Here is a 24,545-nt window from a genome sequence, read left to right on the forward strand (position 1 = left end):
CGCTTCCTTCATATTGATTATGGATAAGTATGAGTATTCATTCACAAATTTCTTTATTATAATTTATAAACACTTTAAAGTGTTTTCTGTGTATTCTACAAATTTTGCATGGCAATGGTTATTATTGCTTCCTTCATACACTAAAACATGAAACCACATCACTTGCCTCCTCAGTTCTAGCCAACAAGTGAATAAGACATGGATTCAAGGTCTCTTAGGATTTTTATTTGTTGCATGAGGTAACCGGCTGGCTCAATGCCACAAAGCACAGATTTTCAACAGTGACAACAGTACTATTTCTATTATGAAGTTAGGAGAAATTTTTTGATAATCATAAAAATTAATATCAAAGTTCCTCAATGATTTCAATATAAAGAGTAGATTAGAGAGTGTACAAATGAGAGTACTCTCACAACCATTTGAAAATATATTTTCTGAATGAAAGAAAACATTTAGTTACACATCGCCTACTATGAACTGTGCATAATTTAAAGCCAATCCTACCTGTGTTTCCATTCTGGAGTATACTTTTCATGCCAATGTCTTGCTGCTATAAAATGATATGGAAAGAATTACTATCTATAAAAAATGTTTTTCTTTCATTTTCCTGAATCAACACTACTCACAACTGGGGCTAAAGCAAATTTATTTAAACGTGGCATTCAGACGTGCACATACAGAGTATTCAGGTACCCCATTAAGCATTTGACATGCTTTAAATCACTTCATCTTCTCAGTAAACTGATGAGATATTTACTATGATTATTCTCATTTTAAGCATGAGAAATGTAAAACTAGGAAAGATGACAAAAGGCTACAGAATGAGAAGGAAGCAGAGAGAGTGCTGTGTTACCTTGCTTCTCACAATCTCCTTGTATGCTTAAGCCAAAGCAAAAAAAAAAAAAAAAAAAAAAGACAAAACAAACACTGGCAATGGTGAGTTCTGCATAATAGCTGCACATCTCACCTCAAAGATGTCCCCAGATAATCCCTGGAACCTATGAGTATGTTACCTAGCGAAAGAGACTGTGGATGTGATTAAGTGAAGGTTATTCACAGCACAAAAATCACTGTGAATTATGCACGTGGGCCCAATGTAATCATAAGGATCTTAAAAGTGAGGTGGAGTGTGGGCAAGAAAACAGATCCTCTCCCGAAGACTCCAGAAGGGGATACAGGCCTGATTTTAGTCTAGTGAGACCTATTTCAGACTCCTGACCTCTGTAAGATAATATATTCGTGTTGTCTTCAAGGCACCTCGTTTATGGCAATTCATTACAGCAGTCACAGGAAACTAATACAGTGGCATAAACTTTGGAATCATATAGTTTCAGATGAAAATCTGCATTCTTCACTCGCCAGCTGCATGCTCCTGGGGTAACTTAACACCAGTTCGCAAGATAATAACCTGGAAAGTGTAAATGTGCCGTGGCATAAAAAGAAAAGATGCAACTCAAACTATTGAATTCAGTTTGGATCATAAAGAACTATTTAAAAAGTAGCAACTCATGTATCAAAGTGTTGTCTTACACAATGAGAGATGTATGTTGCTTTTCGTGCAACTAACACAAATCAAATATGAAGTCTGACATTAGGTTAAAGCTATCACATCCATAAAATATAAGAGGTTAACAAAAAAAAACATGACTTCCATTTGGTGCCTTTTTTTTTTTTTAACTCAGTGTGTTTTATTTTGAGATGAAAAAATTATAACTGAACGTGTACAGTATCATTCCCAAGTCTAGAGAAAAATGAGAAAAAGACATCAAAAAATATCATTCTTTCATTGCTTTTCTACTATGGCAGGCATCAGCGACCTGTTCTTAAAGGGTAGAAAGTAAATATTTTTGGCTTTTCAAGCAAAACAATCTGTTGCAACTATTCAACACTGCCACTACAGTGGGAAAGTGGCCAGAGACTACATGAAGGTACTTCAAAAAGTTCATGGAAAGGTCTGTATTATCTTTTAATTCTATTTTAGCATAAACCTTATTTTAAATTTTTAATTTATTATTAGCATATTCATTCTTACGAATCGTGATATTTCTTTATGCCCTTTGCCTGACGTATCACTTCCCAAACCCCTCCTTACCTCTTCTCCATCTCTAGTATCCTTAGGTTTGTTCTCTCCTTCTGAAAGTTCAACATATTATTGTGGTCTTTTCTTTCTTTCCTTCATTCCTTCCTTCTTCCCTTCCTCCCTTTCTTCCTTCCTAGCAACCAGTTATGAGTGAGAACATGTAGCATTTCTGTTTATTTGTCTGGCTTATTTCATTTAACATAATTTTCTCCAGACTCATCCATGTTGCTGCAAATAGCAGCACTGCATTCTTTTTTATGGCTGAGTAGTATTCCATTGTGCATATATACCACATTTTCTTCACCCAGACATCCATCAGTGGACACTTAGGTTCGTTCCATATTTTTGGCTATTGTAAATACAGCTGCAAAGAACATGGGAGTGCAGACATTCTTCACAGACACAGAAAAAGCAATCCATACATCCAGATAGAACAACAAAAGACCTCAAATAGCCAAAACAATCCTGAGCAAAAAATAAATTTAAAAAAAATGCGAGAGGCATAATACTACCCAACTTCAAATTATATAAGCTTTTTTTTAATGCAAAACCATATTCATTGTTTATAGCACGGCTACTCAATTGTGATCTACAAACAAAAATTCTGATGAATAATATATCACATGATTCCCATCCAAAAAAGGTTTTTGTTCTTACAAAGCTATTGTAACCAAAACAGCATGATACTGGCATAAAAACAGATACATGGTCCAATGGAACAGAATAGAAAACCTGGGAATCAACCCACATACTTACAGCCAACTGACCTTTGACAAAGGCAGCAACAACATTCACTGGGGAAAAGACTGCCTCTTCAATAAACGGTGCTGGGAAAATTGGACATTTACATGCAAAGAATGAAACTAGACCTGTACCTCTCACCATATACCAAAATCAACTCAAAATGGATTAAAGACTTAAGTATAAGACCTGAAACCATAAAATTACTAAAGGAAAATATAAGGGAAACACTCCAGACAGTAGTACTGAGTAAAGACTTTATTAATAAGACCCCAAAAGCACAGGCAACAAAAGAAAAAATAAATAAATAGGATTATATCAAACTAAAAATCTTCTGCACAGCAAAGGAAACAATCAACAGAGCAGAAAGACAACCTACAGAATAGGAGAAAATATTTGCAAACTATACATTTGATAAGGGATTAATATCCAGAATATACAAAGAACTCAAACAACTATACAGTAAAAAAACAAATAATCCAATCAAAAAATGGTCAAAGGAGATGAATAGACATTTTTCAAAGGAAGACACACAAATGGCCAACAGGTACATGAGAAAATGCTCAGCATCACTAATCATCAAAGAAATGCAAATCAAACCACATTGAAATATCATCTCACCCCAATTAGAATGACCATGAACTTTTTTCAAGTACCCTCTTACATAAATGAATGTGTCTGGCTTGGAACAATAAAACTATTTATAGAATGCATGGCCAACCCACTGGCTGTAGTTTACCAAAGCCTGTGTTACAGTGACGTCTTGGCTGAAAGGGCATTCACTCTAACTGTAGTTTTAGCCTCCATAGTGCTGTCTTTCACTCTCAAGTGTCCTGAGGTATATGGCCTTAGTCTCATGGTCACATAGGGCTAGAAGTCCTTTCCCTGCCCAGTAGCTCACAAAGAGATCTGGCCTCTCACATTTGACCACATCTCTACTCGCCTTGGAGGGACCCTAGGTATAACTGGGGACTGTCCCAAACAAAGGGCACAGTGGTCATTCTATGCCTGCCTCACGTTGCAAAGAAGCAGCACATCACCAACCCTGAGAAGTATGCGCTGGGACAAGGAAAAGATATCTTTAGTGGGTAAGTCTATTTACCGATGTAGGTTTACGATGAAGCAAATGGAGTTAACTCTTTCAGAGCTGAAGCCACCAGGGCCTCTCCCAAAGCCCTGGAAAGAGCCTGCAACATGCGCATATGGTCACGTGTGTTTATAAATTGAGTGTATGTATAAGCTCAAGGCCCTCCCAGACTTTGCAGACATAATCAACAAAACAGCCCTCATATGACTGAGGTGGGGCTTAAAAAATTCTAAATGATCTTCCTGGTTGCTCACATTTTAGAGATCATCAAATGCAGGAATGGAATTTAATTCACCTGTGCTGTCCCTTCCCCCACATCCCAGTTTATAACAGTGACTTAATATATGTCTGCAGAACTGATAGATCAGTGCATTCAATGCAACCAGAAAAGACAAGTCACTGTAGAAGGAAATTAAAAAAAAAAAAATACTGAATTAAAGAAATTAGAAAAAAGGAATAAAAATTGAGACAAAAGGAACAACCAAAAAATTTTAAAGCGTATATTTAATTAAAAAAAAAAAAAGGTGAAATTGTGGAAGAAAGTATATTGAAGAATTAAAAAACATGATATAATTTGGTTTCAAAGGCTAGAAGAAAATGCCACAGAATAACTTAAAAAACAGTAGAAGATACAAATTGAGAGGATATGAATTGGAAAACAGTCAACTAAGAACCATGCTATCTTTTTTGTTTAAGCAAAGAAGGAAAATAAAAAGAGCTTTGCGAAACTTTTAAAAAATCTATCACTGCCTAATGAGACCCATACTTAACTTCAATTTACTTTCAGAGCACTTGGCCCTCCACCCTTTAATTCACCAGCATAATGTCACTGGGTAATGGGACTGTCACAAGACAATTCCATAGCTACCCACTGCTCCTTTCTTGATTTTCTAAGAAAAGATTATCTAAGATTATAGCTAATTTATGGCCCCCTATGCTTCTCTTGCTACAGGTGCTGACACTAATGGATCTCAGCTCCACTTGGCTGAGAAATAAATGGGTTCTATAGATTGGCAATAAACAGGCTGCAACAGAGAAATCTGCTTCAGCAGACCACCTATGGCTCGGAGAAAAAAGGCACAGCCTTGAAGGGGGATTTGCCTGCAGGGCTCATTGATGCGTGACTTGTGATCATGATGGCTAAGCTGCAGTGTTGTCTCTATCCACATGGCGAGGCTGGCAGAACCGCCTGGTGGTGTAGCTCGAGGGACCGGGAAGACCCACTGTCCCCAAAGACCCTAGGCCAGACCAAAGCCGCCTGTTCCTCACGTGACTCAACAATGACTCCACCTGAGAGCCTCTGGCTACATGGAAACATGAACCTGGACCAGGAAAGGTTAATTAACCACTCAAGACACTCCTTCCCATTAGCCCTGCTTCTCCCTCCAGAGTTTGTGATGATACTTTCTATTTTTCTCTCACAGAAGGAAAAACAAGGACTTGATCGTATTTTTAGCTTCTCAACAGTCACTTTTCACTTCAAACCCGAGAACCTATTTGTCGCACTGTGTTCTTGAATATTTTAATGGATGTTTCTACGGTGACCTCCACATATCCTTCCTGTATGAACCCACATGTGTTATGTCTGATACTAAACCAAAATATTTTATTAAGGATTTGGGCTAATAAATAAAAAGTTGATAACACATTTTCGTCTACTGCTGTCCTTAAAGTAATTAACTACCGGGGACTGTTCTTGTTTGCAAGTCCTTATGAAATAAGAAAAATAAGCTTGCCTGCTAAAAATTCCAATTGTAGTTCCTCAACTAGAAATAGGTTTCAAATCAGTTTCAATGTCTGTATTCATGTTACAATATAAGAAAATTATACTTTTACTTTTAAAGGTTTTTGTAGTTGTTAAGTTCCTTGTTCCCTACTTAGCTATATTAAAATGCAAATGATTTACATCATTTAAATTCCTAATCTAAGGCAACAGGAATTAAAATACCTCAAAACAAAAAACAATATAAAACAAAAATCTTATGAAATCCAATCATTAATCTTTCTGCTTATTTAACAAATACTTACTAAGAACCAGGCATTATTAGACACAAAGGTCAGAAAATTTATGGAAATAGGCTTCTTTCCTCCAGAGTGCTCACAGTTTAATGGGGAGGTTGAGCACATAAGTCACAATGCATTATAAGAAGTATTTTAATATAAATAAGTACAAAATGCTGCAAGATTACTGAGGAAAAATTAGCTCTGAGGGGTAACAATATTAGGAGGCTTTGATTTGGGTCTGGAAGACTAAATAGGCCTTAGCCTGGTAGGAAAAGGAGAGGAATGTTTTCCAGGCGCAGAGAGTAGATGACACAGAGCCATAAAGGCCAGGAAGAACACGGCATTCTCAGGAAAAGGGGACAGGTGAATACCAACATAGCTAAAGCATAGGATGTCTGAGCCTGGGTTGGAAATGTCAAGAAATATAGTTGAACATTTAGATTATGACCAGAGTCTGAAGAGATTTTTTCCCAAGCACAATATTTTTCTTAACCTAATCAGAAAGAGAAAATCCCATGATGTTTTTAAACAGAGGAGTGATATGCTCTAACTTGTACATTGCAATAAATCCAATGCCGTATGAAGGAAGCATAAGAAAGTATGCATTGCAGGAGGACGTAGAGAGGGCTGATGGAAACATCCAGGTGTAAGTGGGGAGAGACCTAAAATATAGACTTAATTAAGGTAAAGGCTTTTGTTTAAACAACTGCACTGGGGCTAAAATTGTAGGATAAACACATAATTCAGAATGAATGTTAAAGATTCTGTTTCTGGCTATGGTGTCACACAGAGAAGGAGACTAGTCTTCCCATTATAAACAGCCATAAAAGAGAACAAGATATATGAGCACACAGTTTTCAAACACTGGACAACAAGCAGTGTAAGACTAAGGAGCCCCGAGCTTTTGTCTGGCTATTGCTAAGCTATGGCTAAGGCCTACTGCGAGACTAATGTCTCGAATCCTGTTCACAGAGCCAATTGTCTAGCTCTTAATCCTGTTCGTGACGCCAATTGTAAAGCTAGGCGACCACACTAGTTGTTGTGGCTCTCTTACCTGCCGGTAATCCTGCACTGACTGGGGCAATGGTTGAGCTAGGGTTGGGTCTGGAGGTCCCAGACCCCTCAAGCCCATTCACAGACTGGGTCACAAACCCTTCACACTCCAGTCTGGGTCACCAGACCCCTCCACGCCAGGAAGGGTCACCAGACCCCTTCATGCAGGTCTATAAGCTAGACAACCGGCCACACAGTCCTTGGAAGCTATAGGTCCAGAAAAACATGGCTGTACAGGGCGGACGCCCAAGGCAGTAAAACACCAGCCAAAGCAGCGCCTTCATGCAGGCGCACCTACTCCACCCACACACACAATGTTTATGGAACCACCCTGAACGGGCTCCAAGGCAAGGGGAGCCTGACCAAATTGTTCTATTTTCCCAACAGCTTTCCATCTGAGAGAAGTTTCCCGAACACTGTGCAGGGCACTCAAATCCCAGCACAGCAGGGCGCTGCTGCACTGCAGGATGACTGATTCAGCTGGGAGCAGGAGAAGGGCCGGTGGTGGGGAGGGGCAAACATCTGACTTGGGGTCCCCCCCCCAGTCCTCGGGATGGGCTGGCCTGGCACCTGGGCAGGAGGAAGCCCCTGAGGCTCATAGAGAGCAACTGCTGTAGGAGATTGAATCAGAACAGGAAGATGGTTTTAACTCCTCCGGAACACCCCAAACAGCCAGCCCAGGGAGCAATGTGCCTACTCTTAGGATGAGTTCTGTCCTTATAAGGATAAAACCTACTCACCAGAGTCTAAAACCAAGCCTCCAAGACCTGCAGAGGAGACAGAGTTGAGAGGTTGGGCCACACCAAGTCAGCGGAGCCAAGGCTTTCCAAGTTTCTACCCAAAGAAAGCATAAAGCAAAGCAAATACGAATGCAAGGTGGAATCACAGTACAGATGGTCTCCGACTTATGAAGGTTTGACTTAAGATTTTCTGACTTTACAAGGGTGCAGAAGCGATGCACAGTCAGTAGAAACTGTACTTCATGCACCCACACAAACATCACATTTTTCACTTCAGTACAGAATTCAATAAATTACATAGGATACTTAACACTTTATTATCAAATAGGCTTTGTTTGAATGATTTTGCTCAACTGTAGGCTAAATATAAGTGTTCTGAACATGTTTTAGGTGGGCTTGGCTAAGCTATGAACTATGACGTTTGGTAACTTTGGTATATTAAACACATTTTGGCTTACAATATTTTCAACTTATGATGGATTTGTCAGTAAATAACCCCATCAAAAGTCAGGGAGCATCTGTAATTGATATGCATTTAGAAATTACAAGATGGCAAAGAAACAAAAATATGAGGTCCACATTTAAGAAAATAAATAGTAGTAATCAGTCCTGAAATGATAGCTATGATGTTGAATTTATTAGAAAAGGACATTAAAGTAGTTATTATAAATGTATTCAAAAAATTAAAGAAGACATGTTCTTATTGAATTAACATTTAGGCAAATCTCAAAAGAGAATCAGGAACGATTAAAAATGTAAATTATAGAACTAGTACAATAACTAAAATGAAATTTTCACTTCATGTACATAACAGGAGACTGAAGATGACAGAAGAAAGAGCTCAGGAACGTGCAAGAAAGATCAATAGAAAATTTCCAACCTGAAGAAAAGATGGGAGAAAAGATTAAGCAAAAATAAACTCTTCTACATCAGAGTGGGAGTAAATAATATTACAACCACTTTGGGGTAATAATTTGGCAGTTTCACTCAGAGTTAAACATAGTTACCAAGTGACCTAGAAATTACACTGCTAGATTTTTACCCTCAAGAAATGGAAACATAGATCCACAGAAAAACTTGCATGAGTGTCCATAGCAAAAATTTTCAGAATAGATAAAAACTGAAAACAACCCAAATGAACACCACAGATGAATAAGGAAATATCTGCATATTTATGTAAACAATACTACTCACAACCAACAACAAAATACATGATCTACTAGTACACCTCATAGAATGGATGAATTTCAAAAAAAGGCTGAGCAAAATAAGCCAAACTTAGAAGAGCACACACAATATGATTTTATGCATATGAAAGTCCTACAACAGGCAAAACTAATATTTAGTGATAGAAATCTGATCTGTGGTTGCTGGAGAGGAGCCAGGTGGGAAGACTGACTATGAAGACCATATGCCAAGTTTCTGAAAGGATGGAAAGGTTCTGTCATGTTTTGGTAATCTAAAGACAAAATGCATTAAATTGCATTCAGATGTATACTTTCTTGGTAACATGGATTTAAAAGTGAAGTAAAGCATATGTTTTGTTCAGTATAAAGTTTTCTAAATTTTTATGTTATGATTTCATATTGCATATAGCCATGAAAAATTGAATACCTTCAAATGTATAAGTGTAAAATTTTGATAATATATTGGTAAATATTTCTTCATTTGAATTATTATAATTGTAAAATAGTCTATCATACCACCAAACAATTTTCAAAGGCAGGGGGGAAAAAGCAGATTCTCGAAGTAGACATACACACAAGGGGTCTTCAAAAAATTCATGGAAAGATTTGTATTATCTTCTAATTCTATTTTTTCACAAACTTTTTAAAGTTCCTGTGTGTGTATAAATAATTTATATGTCTATAATTTCTACAACACAATCACTAATAGTCACCACTATAAAATCTACACACTGATGTTAAATTAAATGTCATGATTTAAACTTTTGAATTAATTATCTTGCATTCTCTGTTTGCTAAATGAACAGAACTAAGTGCCTTCGAGGAACTGGACCTGTGGGATAACTGATGGACAACCTGAGGTTTAATTGGCCTCCTGTGACTTTTTATGTGCTCAGTCACTCGTGTCTTCAGAGTTTCAGGGCGACAGATTTGACTGATGAGTTTATTGGTATGTGAGTGGGTAAGCGTGTGCATTTTAAATTCTTTGAAATTGAGATCAAGGTAATGCAAAAATCAAACACATGTGGCTATCTCTGTTGTAACTTTTCCTTTCTTTTTATACAAAGTTATAATACATCACGATTGATTGAGGCCACTAAATATTTAGTGAAAAATAATTGCTATACATAAGTGTAAAAACCTAGTTTTCACCTAAGAAAACTTTATCTGATCAGGGGTTGCAAACTAAGAATAACTGTCAAATCAAGGGCCCTTGGGGTACTAAAATGAGCACCACCCGGCAGGTCACACTTCCCATAAAGAAACATCTAGCACCTTGTGAGCTGCTGCTCTGTGTTAAGCCCTGGGCTGAGCTCAGGAAATTCAAAGAAAAATTAGACAATGTATCTGCAACCAAGGAGGACACACTCTTGGAACCCTGTCATTCAGTTAACATGTTCTCTAGAAAGGCAGGAATGAAAATGAGCAGGTCTAGGAGGGCTCTAAAAATGGCATTTAGAATCAAACAGTATGACTTGGTATAATGGAATAATGTGGCATATTTATCAAATTATTGTTTAGAGAAAATATGAAACTGAAGACGCTTGTGCTAGCTACACCGGGAGAGACTGTGTGTGAACTCGGGAGCTATGAGAGCCATCTTCGTGCGTCATATGCATAAATTAGAAGATAGGAGAGCTGGGGGGGGAGAAAAGAAAAAACGTGCTGAACGTAAAGCAGAGACAGGACGTGGAGAAAAGACGCTGGGCCTCGTGAGGCCCAGCTGTACTGAAGCAGCCCAGTGTCCTTCCGCAACCTGAAAAACAAAATCACCTGCTCCAAAAGGGACGGGAGACGGGGACGGTTCCCCAACTAAGAGCGATAGTGGCTTCAAAGCTGGGGCCTGCTCTTTGGCCCGGGAGCAGCGTCTGGAGGTCTGGGGTGGAGCCCGGGCGGGAGGGTGCCGAGCGCTGGAGATGGCTGCGGGGCGCTGCTGGGAACCTGTGGGCCTCTGGAAATACACGCGCAAGTTTGGTGCGTCGTTCTGCCTTTGTTGTATTTTTCTGCAAAGGAAGGGTCATAGCTTCCGTCAGATTTGTGAAATGGTCCTACGTGAAATGGTTAAGAACCGTTGTTCTAGAGCAACCGATGCCGCTTCTATGCATAGTGAACATTCATTAGGGCGAAGATGAATGGGCCTTTAAGGCAGGTACTAGTGTGAAAGTCGAGAAACACTTAGGAGAAGAAGAAGAGTCGGGAATCCTGAAGAGAGGAAGATCACGCGCAGGAGGGATGGTTGCACCTCTGCGGGTGCAGGAAGACGAGAGGGTGGTGCAAGCTTTGAGAAGCAGTCACTGCACAGTGCAGCCTCCAGGAGCCCACGGGTGGAGACAGGAAAGAAACTGGGGTTTTTCGGTGATTTTTAAAGTATTACCAAATGAAGCAGTTATAAGATAGGTGCATATACTAAATATAAATTACTTAATTGGTGGTTTGTGGGCTATTATTTTGAAAAGCTGAGACAACAATGCATCCCTGTGATAATGGGTGACAAATAAACTTGTGCTTACTCAAAACCAAAAGTAACCATAACCAAAAAAAAAGCGTACATATTTTAAAAGAGGATTCAAAAAATGCTTTAAAGATGGCCCCTCTATGTTTGAGAATTTCTGTTTGCCACTCAGATAATTAATCTTCATATTCTGCTCATGATATGTTTTGGAAAGAATAAAAAGAAACACACAATGTGATTCTTGACTGCAAGAATAATCCTATAAAAAAGAAAAAAAAAACATTTTCACATGATCTGTAACTAAAAAAAGCTCTTTAAAACATAAAATATTTTTGGTGCCCCCCCTCCCCAAAAAAACACGTTTCCCTGAGTAATTGGTACTGAAGGAGGTAAGAAGTTTGTACATTTCATAAACCCTCCTAGCAGATGCTGTGGGTCTTTGGATCCAGGAATGGTGAGAAAGGAGAGAAGTCAAGGAGTCCGGCACTGCTCCCTCCTGCCTCTTCCAGAACTTCTCTGCTGTCACCTCCTTTAGGTGTCACAACTTCACTTAGGAAAAAAGTGTCAGTTTCCCTAGTAAGTCTCAATATGTTGGGATGGGATGAGCCGGATGCTAATTCTAGGCTTAGACTCCTTAGTGCAGCAAGACCCAGGCTTTTCATTTCCACATTTGTCACACCGGCCCTGGAGCCAGCCTTGACCCTGCTTTTCCCATATCTCCAATGACCTCTGTCAGCACTGTCACAGCACTTTCACAGATAACTGCTGCCCCTTTAGGACTGAATTTCCATGCTGCTGTGTCCTGAATGTGTCCCCCCAAAACTCATATGTTGAAACTTAATCCCCAATGTGATAGTATCAAGAGATGGGGCGTTTAGGAAGTGATTATGTCATGAGGGCAGAGCCCTCATAAATGATATGAATATCTTATGAAAGAGTCTTCCCACAGCCTGTCCCTTTGGCCCTTCCGTCCCCTCTGCCATTTGAGGACACAGCATTCAAGGCACCATTTTGGAAGCGGACAGCCACCCTCCCCAGACACTGAACCTGCTGGTGCCTTGATCTTGGACTCTCAGCCTTCAAAACTGTAACAATAAATTTTTATTATTTATAAATTGCTCAGGCTCAGGTATTTTGTTATAGCAGCACAGACTAAGACACACGCCACTCTCTCAGAGAAATCCTTCCTGCTGTTGGTGAGTCCCCCACCCCATTCCGTGACCTCCTCCAGGAGACTGCCAGGATCTAGCCAGTCTCTCTGAAGTGGACCAAAGATGACTGCAAACTGTCCCCATGTAGCTTTCCCTGTGATGGCCCAGGTGCTGCTAATGCCAGACACAATCGGTCGTTGGCGAGCAAAGTCTTAGCACGGACTTCCAGATGTTGCTCTGGCTTTCTTAAAACTGCCTACAAGATCCGATGTGAAGGGGCTAACAGAAGGCAACAAGGAAAATCAGATTTCACTTCTTGATGGTAAATGGACAGAAGCCCTCAAAATTACCTGAAGCAAAGGAAAACCATTAGCTTTGTAGATAGACCTGATGACACTTAAAGATGAGGGGAAGTGTTCCCGGAATACGAAGGTATTACAAGTTATGGACTACAATGTATTAATGAAAGAGCACCTTATTATTATTTTAATCTATCACTTTGATAGTAAGTACACCTGTAATCTTAGAACTAGAAGGACCTCAGGCATCTATTAGTGAAACAGCTTCACTTTACAAATGAGAAAACTCATTTAAGTCTTCCAGTAGAGTCATGCAAATCAATTTCTCTAAGCAGAAAAAGAACCCATATCTCCTGACAGATCATAATACATCGAACACATGTTGCTGTGACCATTTATTAGTCTATGGGTTTTCTCTTGTTATTGTGTAAAATAAGGAAGCATTTGTATAAAAGAGGAAAGTACTTATTTCTGTGAAAAACAAATCCAATATTTTGGAAAGCCTTGTCAGAAAGAGAGTCAAAAACTGCTGGTAATAAGTTACATGTTACATAACTACAACTGCTGGGAGTTGTATAAACAGAAGGAATCTATAGTCACACCACTGCTTATGTAAAAAATTCCTATTCCCCTCTCTGTCTGAACAAAATTGGAATCATGAAAGATTCAGTAAGCTTATGCCAAAACAGGTAGCTTAGAAATCTAATTGTCAGATCTCTGTCCAAAGCAGCAACAACAAAACAAGAAAACACACTTTTGTCTTTCAGACATCACAAGTTATAGAACTTGTGCTCTCAAATGCAAGAAGTTAAAATATGAAAAATGTGCATATATATATATATATTGTGATTCCCTGACTTAGCCAATTTTTACTCATCTGTTCTGATTATATAGAATATGAAGTTTTATTTTGTTGATTCATTGATATATGCTCTACCTGCTTCCAAAATTGACTGAAGTTTAAAAACAAACTCCTAAAACCATACTTGTCAATAAACAAAAAGGAAAAGAAAAAAACGGAGAGAAAAAGAAACACTAAGTTAACTAGGATACTTAAAGCCACGCTGTCATCATCAGCATAATCTGCTCCTGAGAAACTGCAATCTACAGATTTGAAGGTTGAGGCCATATAATCCATTTCAATTTATTTATTTTTTGCTTATAGTTGAATCAGTCCACAGCTGATATTTTATAAATCTGCTGTGAATCAAAAGGAAAGTCAGGCACCCAGGACAGCCTAGGTAAAAAGCAAGCTGGCTCCTCCTCCCAGCCTCAGCAGCCCACCCCATGCAGGTGGGCGCAAATTCCCTACATTCAAGCATTGCCGGAGGCAAGGACAATAACTGCTTTCTAGGTTGCAAAGACCCTCAGTGCTGAGATCCCCAATGCACAAAAGGAACAAAGGGAAAGACAGCTGTATCCATCTGAAAGGCCAGTCACACTTCACGTGGGCTGCTGGAAGGATGGACGGTGGCAGGCTTGGAGGCTACGGCATCTGGCATCTACGTTAGAACCACAGGGATTAGGATTTGGGGACAGGAAATTTCTTAAAGGAAACATTCCTGGTACTTCCTCATTTGTAGTGAATTTACAAGGTTGCTTCCAGTTGCTAAGTAGGACTTGAATTGCAAAAGAATGCTCCCAGCTTTATTCAGTCTAGAAACTCTGCCTGCAGGAAACATTAAAGTGCTGATAGCACTGAGTCCACTGCCACAGCCTATCCAAGCCATCTGCCTGCTTCACCCGGACGACTCTGGTACTTCCTTGCTGCCCGCTTTCCTTCCAGTACATATTCTGAATTCCTGACAGTCACCAGTTCACGGAAAAGTCTCCCCTCAGGTCGCTATACTGCTTTTGAGCTAAACAGAGGATGAAGATCAAATTCCTACACTTGCCACACAAGGCCCTTTAAAACGTGTCCCCTACTACCTTTCTCTTCCCTGCTCCTGCCCCTCGCCCCCTCCCCTCCTGCTTCCAGTCCCTCTCCCCATACTGCCCGCTGTTCCCACATCATCTCAGCTCTAGCACTGGGAAAACTCCAAGGCGAGATCAAATGGCATCTTTTACCAGTAGCTCGCTGCGAGCCTTGCACACACCTTCCATTTCTCAGCTCTATGCTCCCACAGCATTAATCCCCACTGCCAGCAAGCCTCTCAAGCCCGCCCATCACAGCAGCCCTGCCTCCCCACGCTGTCGGCTGCTGTCTTGTCTCTGGCCAGCACCTGGCACAGGGCAGGGGCATGGCAGAGTGCAGCCTAATAATGGTGCTGACCCTGAAATGATAACGTTATAATAAAATATAATAAAATATGCTAACACTTACTGATTGCCTATGATGCAGCAGGAACTGGGCTAGGTATTGGGTGCATTTTATGTAATTTAATCTTTAAACAACTCTGAGAAGGAGGCACTACTTTCTTTCTCATTTTATAGTATTCTGAGATTCGAAACTGTTTAAATACTTTTCACAAGCTCTTAGTACTAATAGGTATTAGAACAGATTTAAACCAAGTCTCTGAATTCAAAGTCAGTGCCCTTTTCAGTAGAAACTTGCAAATTCAACCTGCATGGTATTCTGATTTGTTTTAAATATTTTATACATTTTACAGATTGATATTCCACATACGTATAAGACAAATTCTAGCAGCATAAAAGTATTTATATCCTTGGTTTGCAAAGGAATTTGGCTACATAATTTACAATTTTAAAATTCTCTGAAAGATTTCATATTAATATACCTTAATCTACTAGTAAATATGTTAGTCTATATTTGGCCTACTACAGGTAAAACTCCTTGATGAAACATTTATTTATTTATTTATTTAATATTTTAAGGGACAAAGGGGTGGTGAGCATGCAGAACAGTTGAAGTGTTTTCTGAAAAATTTTTAGACTTGCAAATGCAAAGAAAATTTGAATCTCACATATACAAAAAAAAAATAGATATTTTACTTAAAGGCATTAAGGATGCAGTAAAAGCCCAAACTTACATTCTGATGATAAATTTAGAACTATTTGTTATTTTGACAGAAAAAAAAAATTATTTTCATTTTCACTCTGCCTAAAAAAGCCTATGTGGTGAGCCAGTTTACAGCTTTACATCAGATTTTGTGGCTTTATATCTACAAAAGGCCCTTGCTTAGATTACCTGAGAGTGTGAATGAACTAGACATGCCTACCTCTCCTCTCCTAATCGAGATTCACTGCAGGTGAACAGGAGGCAGCAATATTTGCAATTATAAAGGCAGAGGATAGACAAAGGCGCAAATGGGGGGATTTCAGTCTCTGGAGAATCCTTCATTTAATATTAAACTTCTCCCACAATAACAATTACTAAAGGCTCTGCACTAAGGGCTCCAGGAAACCAAATTTCACCCACACAAAATGCCCTTCAATCCAGGCAATATTTGCATACTTACTTTTTCAGTTTTTGTCTAATCCCTGAATCTTTAATTTCATTTTGAAGATCCTCAAAGTTCTCAACAGAAGTCAAATTACAAAACACTCTGAAGTCGACGTACGGCGGTATCCCGTGGTCTCGACCCCTTTGAATGTCGGTGGCAGCTAAATCCAGGGCCACAGAATGGGCCGTGGAGAACAGCTTCTCCGTCAGCTCCAGGCTGAGAAGTCGAGAGGGCACCGGCAGCTGAGCAGCCACGCCGAAAAGCCCCCGGAGCAGTGGGTCTATCCCGCCTTCCTTGATTATTGTGGACGGTGAAAAGAAAGCCTTGTGGAGTGGAAGGTGGCCCTCGGGAATTTCGCCGAAGGTGGCATTCAGTCGGTAAAGAATGGGATTGTTTGATGTGTGGCCAAATCTAAAGGCTGCGGTGGCAAAAGAGTTGAGGATCCCCGTGTTCACATTGGGGTCGTAGCCCTGGTACCCCTTCAGCATCTTCATGCCGCGGTCCCCGAGGATCTTGGGCAGCCAGTGGCTGTAGGTGACGTGCTGCAGCTCGGCGCCCACGATCTTCCTGGCTTCCTGGTAAAGCGTGTCTCCATCCCAGTGCGGGTTCAGGGCGGACAGCTCCGAGGCCACCCTGTTGTGCTCGCGGAACCACAGAGTGTGCATGGCCGTCAGAGCCAGGTGCGCGTTGGCCCGGTGGTCCCCGGCCAGGAAACAGGGGCTGGGGCTGTCCTGTTCATGCCTCGGGCACTCGGAGCGTGGGCCTGGAGAAAAGGGCAGTAAGTGCTTCCCGGAGGGGGACCAAGGCAAGCCTGTCCTCAGCAGCCCCCGGGGCACCGAGGGGTCTCTGAGGGCCTGGGATTCCCGCTCCGAGCTCCCGTAAATGTTGGAGGCGTCGATGTAGGCCGTGCACTGGTTGACCTGCTCTCGGGCGTAGACCGAATCCATCTTCGAGGAGGTCGTGCCGCCGCTGCACACAGGGCTGGAGCGTGCGAAGAACAGGCAGGGCGCGTGGGAGCCCCCGGCGTGGGCGTGCGGAACGGCGATGGGGAAGCAGGGAGGGTCGTCAGTGCACGCGGGGCTGCACGGCCGCCCGTCCCTGAAGCCGGCCGTGCTCAGCGCGGGCACCGCGTGGGCCAGGTCGTGGCCTAGGAACTGGCCCCACTGCACGAGCATGTGCGTGTGTCTGCGGTCGGGGGTGGCGGCCGCCGTGCGCAGCAGCTCCGCGGACAGCAGCCGGGGCGGGGGAAGCGGGGCCCGGCGGGCGGCGCGGTGGCGGCCGGCCCCGCGGGGCGCGCTGACGCCGTCCTCGTAGGCGGGCTGCAGCAGGCGCGCGAAGGCAGTCAGCGCCGCGCCCCACGCCGGGTGCTGCAGGTTGTTGCACGAGCCGTCGGGGGCGCGGTACTTCCCGTGGAAACACAGGTCCGAGCAGTTTGGAGGAGGCCTGTGGGCTGTGCATCCAGATAAATTGGCGATGAGGCGGAGGTAGCGCGGGGACACCAGGTCATTGTAGCGGAATTCTGCAAGGCAGAGCAGGGACAGCGATGAGGAGAGCGGTCCTGGAGGGAAAGCGGAGAACCCGGCACTCCAGGTGCTGTGCGGGCCCACCCCGGCCTGGCAGACGCCCTTTGGGATACAAGGAAACGTTCTTACACAAAGGAGGGGGCAGTAGTCACGTAACACTAGCTGTATCCAAAAGATAGCGCGGTTACTGAGGCAAGTCTCGTGATCAGCGGCTGACTGCTAAAACGAACAAAATGTCAGGAGAAACGTGTCGGCTCCTGCACAATTCCTGACTTAACAAATACAATGTTGGTTGGGATTTGTTCATCCTCATCAAAGTATGGTTTTGTGAACTTTGTTTCCCTTTCAGATTTCTTTCTTTCCCGTTTGGTGCTCCTAGAGGACAAGGTCTAAGATGTGGATCTTATGAATATTAACCCACATCATACTTGACAAGGAGGGATTAAGCAATAACCTTCCAAACTACTACAAGCTGTCACTCCTGGAGAATGCACAACACAACACAGGAAGTGACCTGGAGCCACACCTCCTAACAGGGCATGAAATCCCAGCGTTCTCCCAGTACTGCAAAGACAACTTACTGCCATACTTAACTAAGAGTCACTATCCCTAATTAATCATCAGAAACTGGCTAACGATACCAAGACCAACACTTTATCTGTTAGCCTTTCCCTGGCTGGAACCTTGGCTACCTCGATCTTGGGTAGATGCAAGAATCTTCCTGTATATCGAGCTGTGGATATTGAGTTATCTTCTAGGCAAGCTGCTCCTGGCAGGAAAAAAGCCTTAATTTTATAAATAATGAAAGAGAGGTAAAACAGCATCATGTTTTTTTCTTGGGAAAAATTGTTAAAGTTCTTGAATACTTGAAATGAGAAGATCTATTCAGTTTGGTGATCAGCATTGGATGCGTACTGAAGCAAAACTAAATCTCTGTAGTTATTATTGCTTCTCATTTTATAATTATGAACCTAGACTAAGTTATTCTTTAAAAATATTTCTTCATCTAATAGAAATGTGTGAGTAGGGAACTCAAAGACTGCCAGAAAGACCTGCAGGCCTGGCTTTACCTGCAGCTGAGGGAGGAAGAAGAGCTGGCCTTTTTGCAGACTGGACCATGGCTAACTCACACCTGGCCTGATTCAAAGTGAAGGAGCTGACATTTAAATAGAGTGCTTGTATGTGCTAATATGGAGACTTCACTGGACATTTTGTTAGGGAAGCTCTGAAAACCCACAACAAAATGAACCACTAGAGACAGTCACATGTAGTCACTTGGTAGTACTTGTACAGAGCACCTAAGGGCTGAGACTCCTGCCCCACATGCCAGTTTATTTTCTGAAGGAGACTAAAGAAAGGGTGAGCCTATGGGAACTGTGTCACACTTGCAGCAAAGGGTCATGTTCACCTATTTTATTTTGAAGAGAAAGACTCAGAAAATCTGAAAGCTTTCTATATCATCTCATTTGACATTTACTAAGTGGATTCTGGTTTGGGAAAGAAAGAACGAGAACTTGTATGTAGCAACAAAAAAAAAAAAGAGTAGGGAGGGATATAAATGTTATAGATGTTGGAAGGAATTTCGAGTAAATTCACTGAATGATTTGGGTGATTACAGTAGTAGAAGAACATTTCCTGGGAATAAAGCATTTCTCCCTAAGCAGTAGTAATATCTTTTGGATTTGAAAAGCAAGTTCACATAAAATGGGTCCCTTAGGTTTGTTCAATGTATATAACTGGCAAAAGTTGAGGCAAGTTTGAATGTATATTTAGCCTCCTTACGTTTGAATTACAGTTCATTGAGAAACATCTGTATTTGTTTGGTAAAAGTACTGAGTAAATTAACTTCTAAATCACGTGACGTCTGGAGATGAAAAGTTCAGTATTAGTTGCTGAGGCAGTGGTCAGCTGGGCTGCGGACATGAGGCTTAGAACATAACGGCCCACAGGCTGACCTCTGCCTTCCGCATTGACAGTAAGCCCCTGCTCCACACGTTCCCGGATCAGCTGCAGCGTGTGCTCAAAAATCTCCCCCGCTCTTGCTGTCTGCACAGTGAACGGGTCACTCGGGAAACGGAACTGAGTCAGCAGATCACTGGGGGTGCGAGGTTTTCTGCAAATGACAAAGACATGAGACTCTTTGCAAGGCAAAACTGCAGAATACATAAAGTTTACATATGCTGTGCCTTTAAGAAGACATTTCCCAATGTTCGAAAAGAATGAAAACTCAACCACTGGAACACATGCTCTGCAGGGGAGCTGTGGGTTCTATTTTGTTAACAACTGAATCCCAAATGTCAGTCACAGTGCTGAACTCAACAGAATTTTTTTAATGAATCTACAATTTAAACATAGTTTTCTATAAAAAGCAACATATATGGTAGGAGTTATAAACTCGGGTGGGGGGGTCCTTACGTGAGTTCTAGAGGGCTCAGAAAACCCTCTGAAACAGAGTGCCGCACTCTCTGTTTGCAGGCCTTGGCACTTTCTGTCTTCTCTTTCCCTGAAAGTCACTGCCTGGAAATTTCCCCTAGCTTTTAGAATCCTGTTCAGCCATCCTCTGCACAGTCTCCCTGATAGCTCTGACAAGTCATCACTCCATCTTCTCTGTTACTTCTGTAATGGAACATTAATACAGACATCGCTTATGCACACAGCAAGATGTACTTAAATTGCTGACATATCGTCTCCTCTACTAAAGAAAGACCTAGTTAGAGAAGAGATGGTGCCCTGTTCATCTGAGTATCCCGAGTACCAAGCGCACTCACCAGCACACAAGAGTGGTTTATGCACATTTGTGGAGCTGAACTAAAAAAGTTAAAAAGAAGATTAAAGTCACTGTGAATGTGCAACAAACTATTTTAGAGGAATTGGTCAACTGAGGCACACATTTCATCCTCTATGTCCTGAATCGTAATAACTTTAGACAATAGAATAATATAAATAGCTCACTTGAGTGAAGCACTTTCTATCCACCAGGCACTGTTGAAACACTTTTTCTGTATTATCTTATTCTATCCTTCTAGAAAGTGCATTCATGAATCAGATCCTATGGTTATCTCAATTTTATAGGCAAGAAGCCTGAGGTACAAAGACTTTAAGTCCCCTGCCCAAGGTCACCAGGACAGAAAGTGATGAAGCGAGAAACCCCAATAAGGATTTAAATAGGCTGTATGGCTCTAGACCATGAATCCACAATCACCAAGTCATACTGTTTGTGGATGTTCGGGAAGCTGACCAATACTTGATGATGGCACTTTAAGATGTCGCTTTTTGATCAATAACTGCAAATACTGGGTATGTACTTTATTTGACTATGAAAACAACAATCTTCTTTATACATTTTGCTGCTCCAAACACAAAGCAATTTGTGGGATTGGAAGGTTTGACTAGTCTAACATTTTGATTCAAATTAAAGCAAAATGCCATATATCATGAACAAAATTCTTATCTGTAGGCTAGCATTTTGTAACCAGGTGTGTTCAACTTGACAGTCAGTCACTCTCAATTCACAGGTTGCAAGAGTCTGATGCCGTTAGCAGGGGTTGCTCACCTAGCAGAGCCCATTGCCTGGTGTCTGTTGTCATACTGTCGAGAGTAGATCTGTGGCATAAATTAATGCCAGTTAGGTTCTATGTGGAACAAGATTTCTCCTCTTTGAGGCTGAACTGACAATGATGGCTAGCCCAGAGGGTGGCACACACAAGGACAAAAGAAGACCCTCTGGCAATCTTAGGCACTGTCCCTGTTGTGATTTAGGGAGAATATACAAACTACAAACAGACATGAAAACAATTTTGCAATCTATATAAAATAAATTCTTACTGTGAAAACAAATGTCTTCGTGTGGAGTTAATTGCACTGTCAACCCTCTGCACAGCAGCAAGAATGGAAGACTCAACAAAGGCATCGCCAGCTTGTCTGTCCTGTGTTGCTTTGAAAATCGATTCCGTGATAAAAAAAAAATATCAAACAGACCTTGAAGTTATGAATGATATGACATAAATGGCATTACATTTTTAAAAGGACAACTTTTAAGACAATAAAAATGTTGTACAATATCTACATGATAATGTTCATTGCAGAGAAGTAGATAATTATCCTGAAGCAAAGCTTCCATTAACAATAGCATTGTTATTTAGGGAATTGAAGCATTTCAAAATCTAGTAAAGCTATGTGAATATTTCCTTTTTTACAGCACTATTCGAATGGGATCCATGTTTGTTAGCAATTTGTCATCTTGGGAAAGATATAAAATGCCTATCTCTTTAGCCACCTCGCTTTAATGTTAAACACTAAAACAAAGTAAATAGTATTACATCCCCATAGAGGTTTCTTAAAGAAAGAATTGAACTCTTAGTAATATTTCAGTGAAAAATAATCCACGCTCTTTCTATAGCTCTCCAATGTGTGAGAATTCTGCAAAATTGAATATTATAGAGAAAAGAAGCTATTCACTTAGAGTTGATTATCTCCAACATACTGAGTTTTCTCCAGATGGTAATTTAAAACATTTAATCTCAAAGGAACAAATACTGGATAAAAATGATCATGAATAAATATTTAAAAACTCATATAAGAGAAATAATCAAACAAATCCATAGTATTGAGTTCATTTTTGAGATATTAAAGGTACAATAAAATTTATATGACACAATGAAATAACTTTTAAGAGTGTTAAAGACTGAAAGCAAGAGTACATACAGCCTCAAAAATTGGGTTTGAAAATGATATCATTAAAAGAAAATAAAAGATTAAAAAATAGGGTGTGTGTTGTACATATTATCAAAAATAACTAATGATAAAGTAACTAATTAAGCCTAAGCAAGTTAGTACCACAATCTACTATGAAACTTTCATATATGTGTGTGTGTGTATATATATATACACACACACACATATATGTATTTGTGTGTGTATATGCACATTTATGCTTATATATTTTGCAGTAGACAAGTCCATATAGCATTCCACATCTAAGAAGTACAAGAAAATTCCTTTGTATTATGACAATCTATACCCACTAGATTGGTTTATTGTCCAAAAAGACCACTAACAGAGAACAATTTTGACAAAGAAATACCAATGGTATAGAAATATTCTAAGGAAGGAATAAAATCAAGGACCCTGCTGAAAGCCCTTCTTGGTAAACTAGATTATATGCATTGCTTATGGGTTGGTGGCTCACTGTCAGTTCAAGTCAGTCTTTATGATGATACCATAGTGTGAGGCTCCAAAGGTCAGTGTTGCCTTTCCTAGTCCAAACAACACATTGGATTGACCATACATTAGCTAAAGATAATTGAAAGAAAACAAAGACAAAAATCGATTAGTGCAATTATATGAAATTAACAATTTTTTTTCAAGGAAGAATGTGCACAAAAAAGCTAATAGACAAATGATACAATGGGTGACAATATTTGCAATTTCTAAATCTGACATAGAATTAATATTCTGCTGAATATAAGAAACCCATATAATACTCATTCACTAAGAAAAAATAGATACAGACGAGGTGTAAAAGAAGAAAGCATGAATGTTAATAAGGATGTGATAATATCTTCAAAATCACTTGTAACCTCAAAAACAAAATTTAAAGTGTCAATGAACTACCATTTTGTGCTCATTTTGATAAAATGAGGAGACATAAAAATTCTCAGGAAGGCTTTTGGGACTGTAGAATTGACACCTATTGTGGAGATTTTATTTAGAGACTTTCGGGGGGGATTGATTTTACTTAGTAAAATTAGATATGTGCATACCGTCTTGTCCAGCAATTCCACTCCTATGAATATAAACAGAGAAATCATAATTCAGGTCCATAAGGGTATGTATGAGAATGTCCACTGCAACTTTGTGTGGAGAAAATTAGAGAAAATTGGTTGTACAACAATGGAAGTGTGGGCAAGAAAAATGTGGAGGACGTACAACCTGGAACATCATGCAGCAGTTAGAACTGATTGGATGCACACATGGAGGAATGCCAAAAAGATGCTTAATATAAAAATTAGAAAACTAAAAAAGAGATGGCCATGAAATGATTGAGTTAAAATATATAATAGTTAAATGCATTATAATTGTTACATATATAGCAAGCATGAAAAGAATGGTAATGGGCATAGAAGGGAATAAATGAATTAATTCACCAATTAAGTAACCACTCAATATAATTACAATGATTATGAGAAAACAATATTCTCAATACAGCTACATGAATCAGGTTATGTGTTCAAATAAAAAGTCAGTAAGAATGAGCCTGCTTAGTTACTTTTACTTAGAAAAAAACAACCAAGATCAATCAAATCAATCTATACTGGCATGAAGGCTGACTTGATTATTTAATCAATGTGTTAGCTTTTTCTCTTTCATTTCCTCTTTATTCCTTCACTTGTGGACCTCAAGTTTAGAAAGTGGCACTAATCATGTGCTTCAACTCATGACAAGTATTGTCATTGTTCCACTGCACCTAAGGAAAAATATGCTCTTAAAGATCTACTTGGATTTGGAAGTAAGCTGTGTGCTAGCATTGAGTTATCACACAGGACATAGTGGTATTGAAATGCCAGCCCTCAAAAGGCTGTTCACTGTAGCAGGCAGAACTTGGGAAGTGATGCAGAAATTTCAGGAAGCATCATTTAACATGTTAATCTGAATTTTATTTGACTGATAATTTTGCTTTTATTCTATTCATTAAATAGTCTTGCTTTTACAGTTGTATAAAATTTACAAGCATAAGTCTTCATCTTTCGACTCATCCATAAAATGGAGATAACAAGCCTGCTCAGAATAGAGTTCAAGAGCTGATGTGGTTACCAAGTGTGATT

At 40.2% G+C, this 24,545-nt stretch overlaps 1 protein-coding gene across 1 annotated transcript in view; it reads right to left on the bottom strand.

The window, feature by feature from the left end:
- PXDNL (peroxidasin like) overlaps positions 1-24,545 on the bottom strand; it is a 430,031-nt gene that overhangs the window by 53,149 nt on the left and 352,337 nt on the right. Inside the window, exons 15-17 of the mRNA XM_063079245.1 lie at positions 21,547-21,655; positions 19,677-19,834; positions 16,214-17,717 (exon numbers count right to left, since the gene is read on the bottom strand). Coding sequence (XP_062935315.1) covers positions 16,214-17,717; positions 19,677-19,834; positions 21,547-21,655 — 1,771 coding nt within the window. The remainder of the gene's footprint in view (positions 1-16,213; positions 17,718-19,676; positions 19,835-21,546; positions 21,656-24,545) is intronic.

This window comes from Cynocephalus volans, chromosome 15 (genome assembly GCF_027409185.1).
Source record: "Cynocephalus volans isolate mCynVol1 chromosome 15, mCynVol1.pri, whole genome shotgun sequence".
Taxonomy (NCBI): Eukaryota; Metazoa; Chordata; class Mammalia; order Dermoptera; family Cynocephalidae; genus Cynocephalus; species Cynocephalus volans.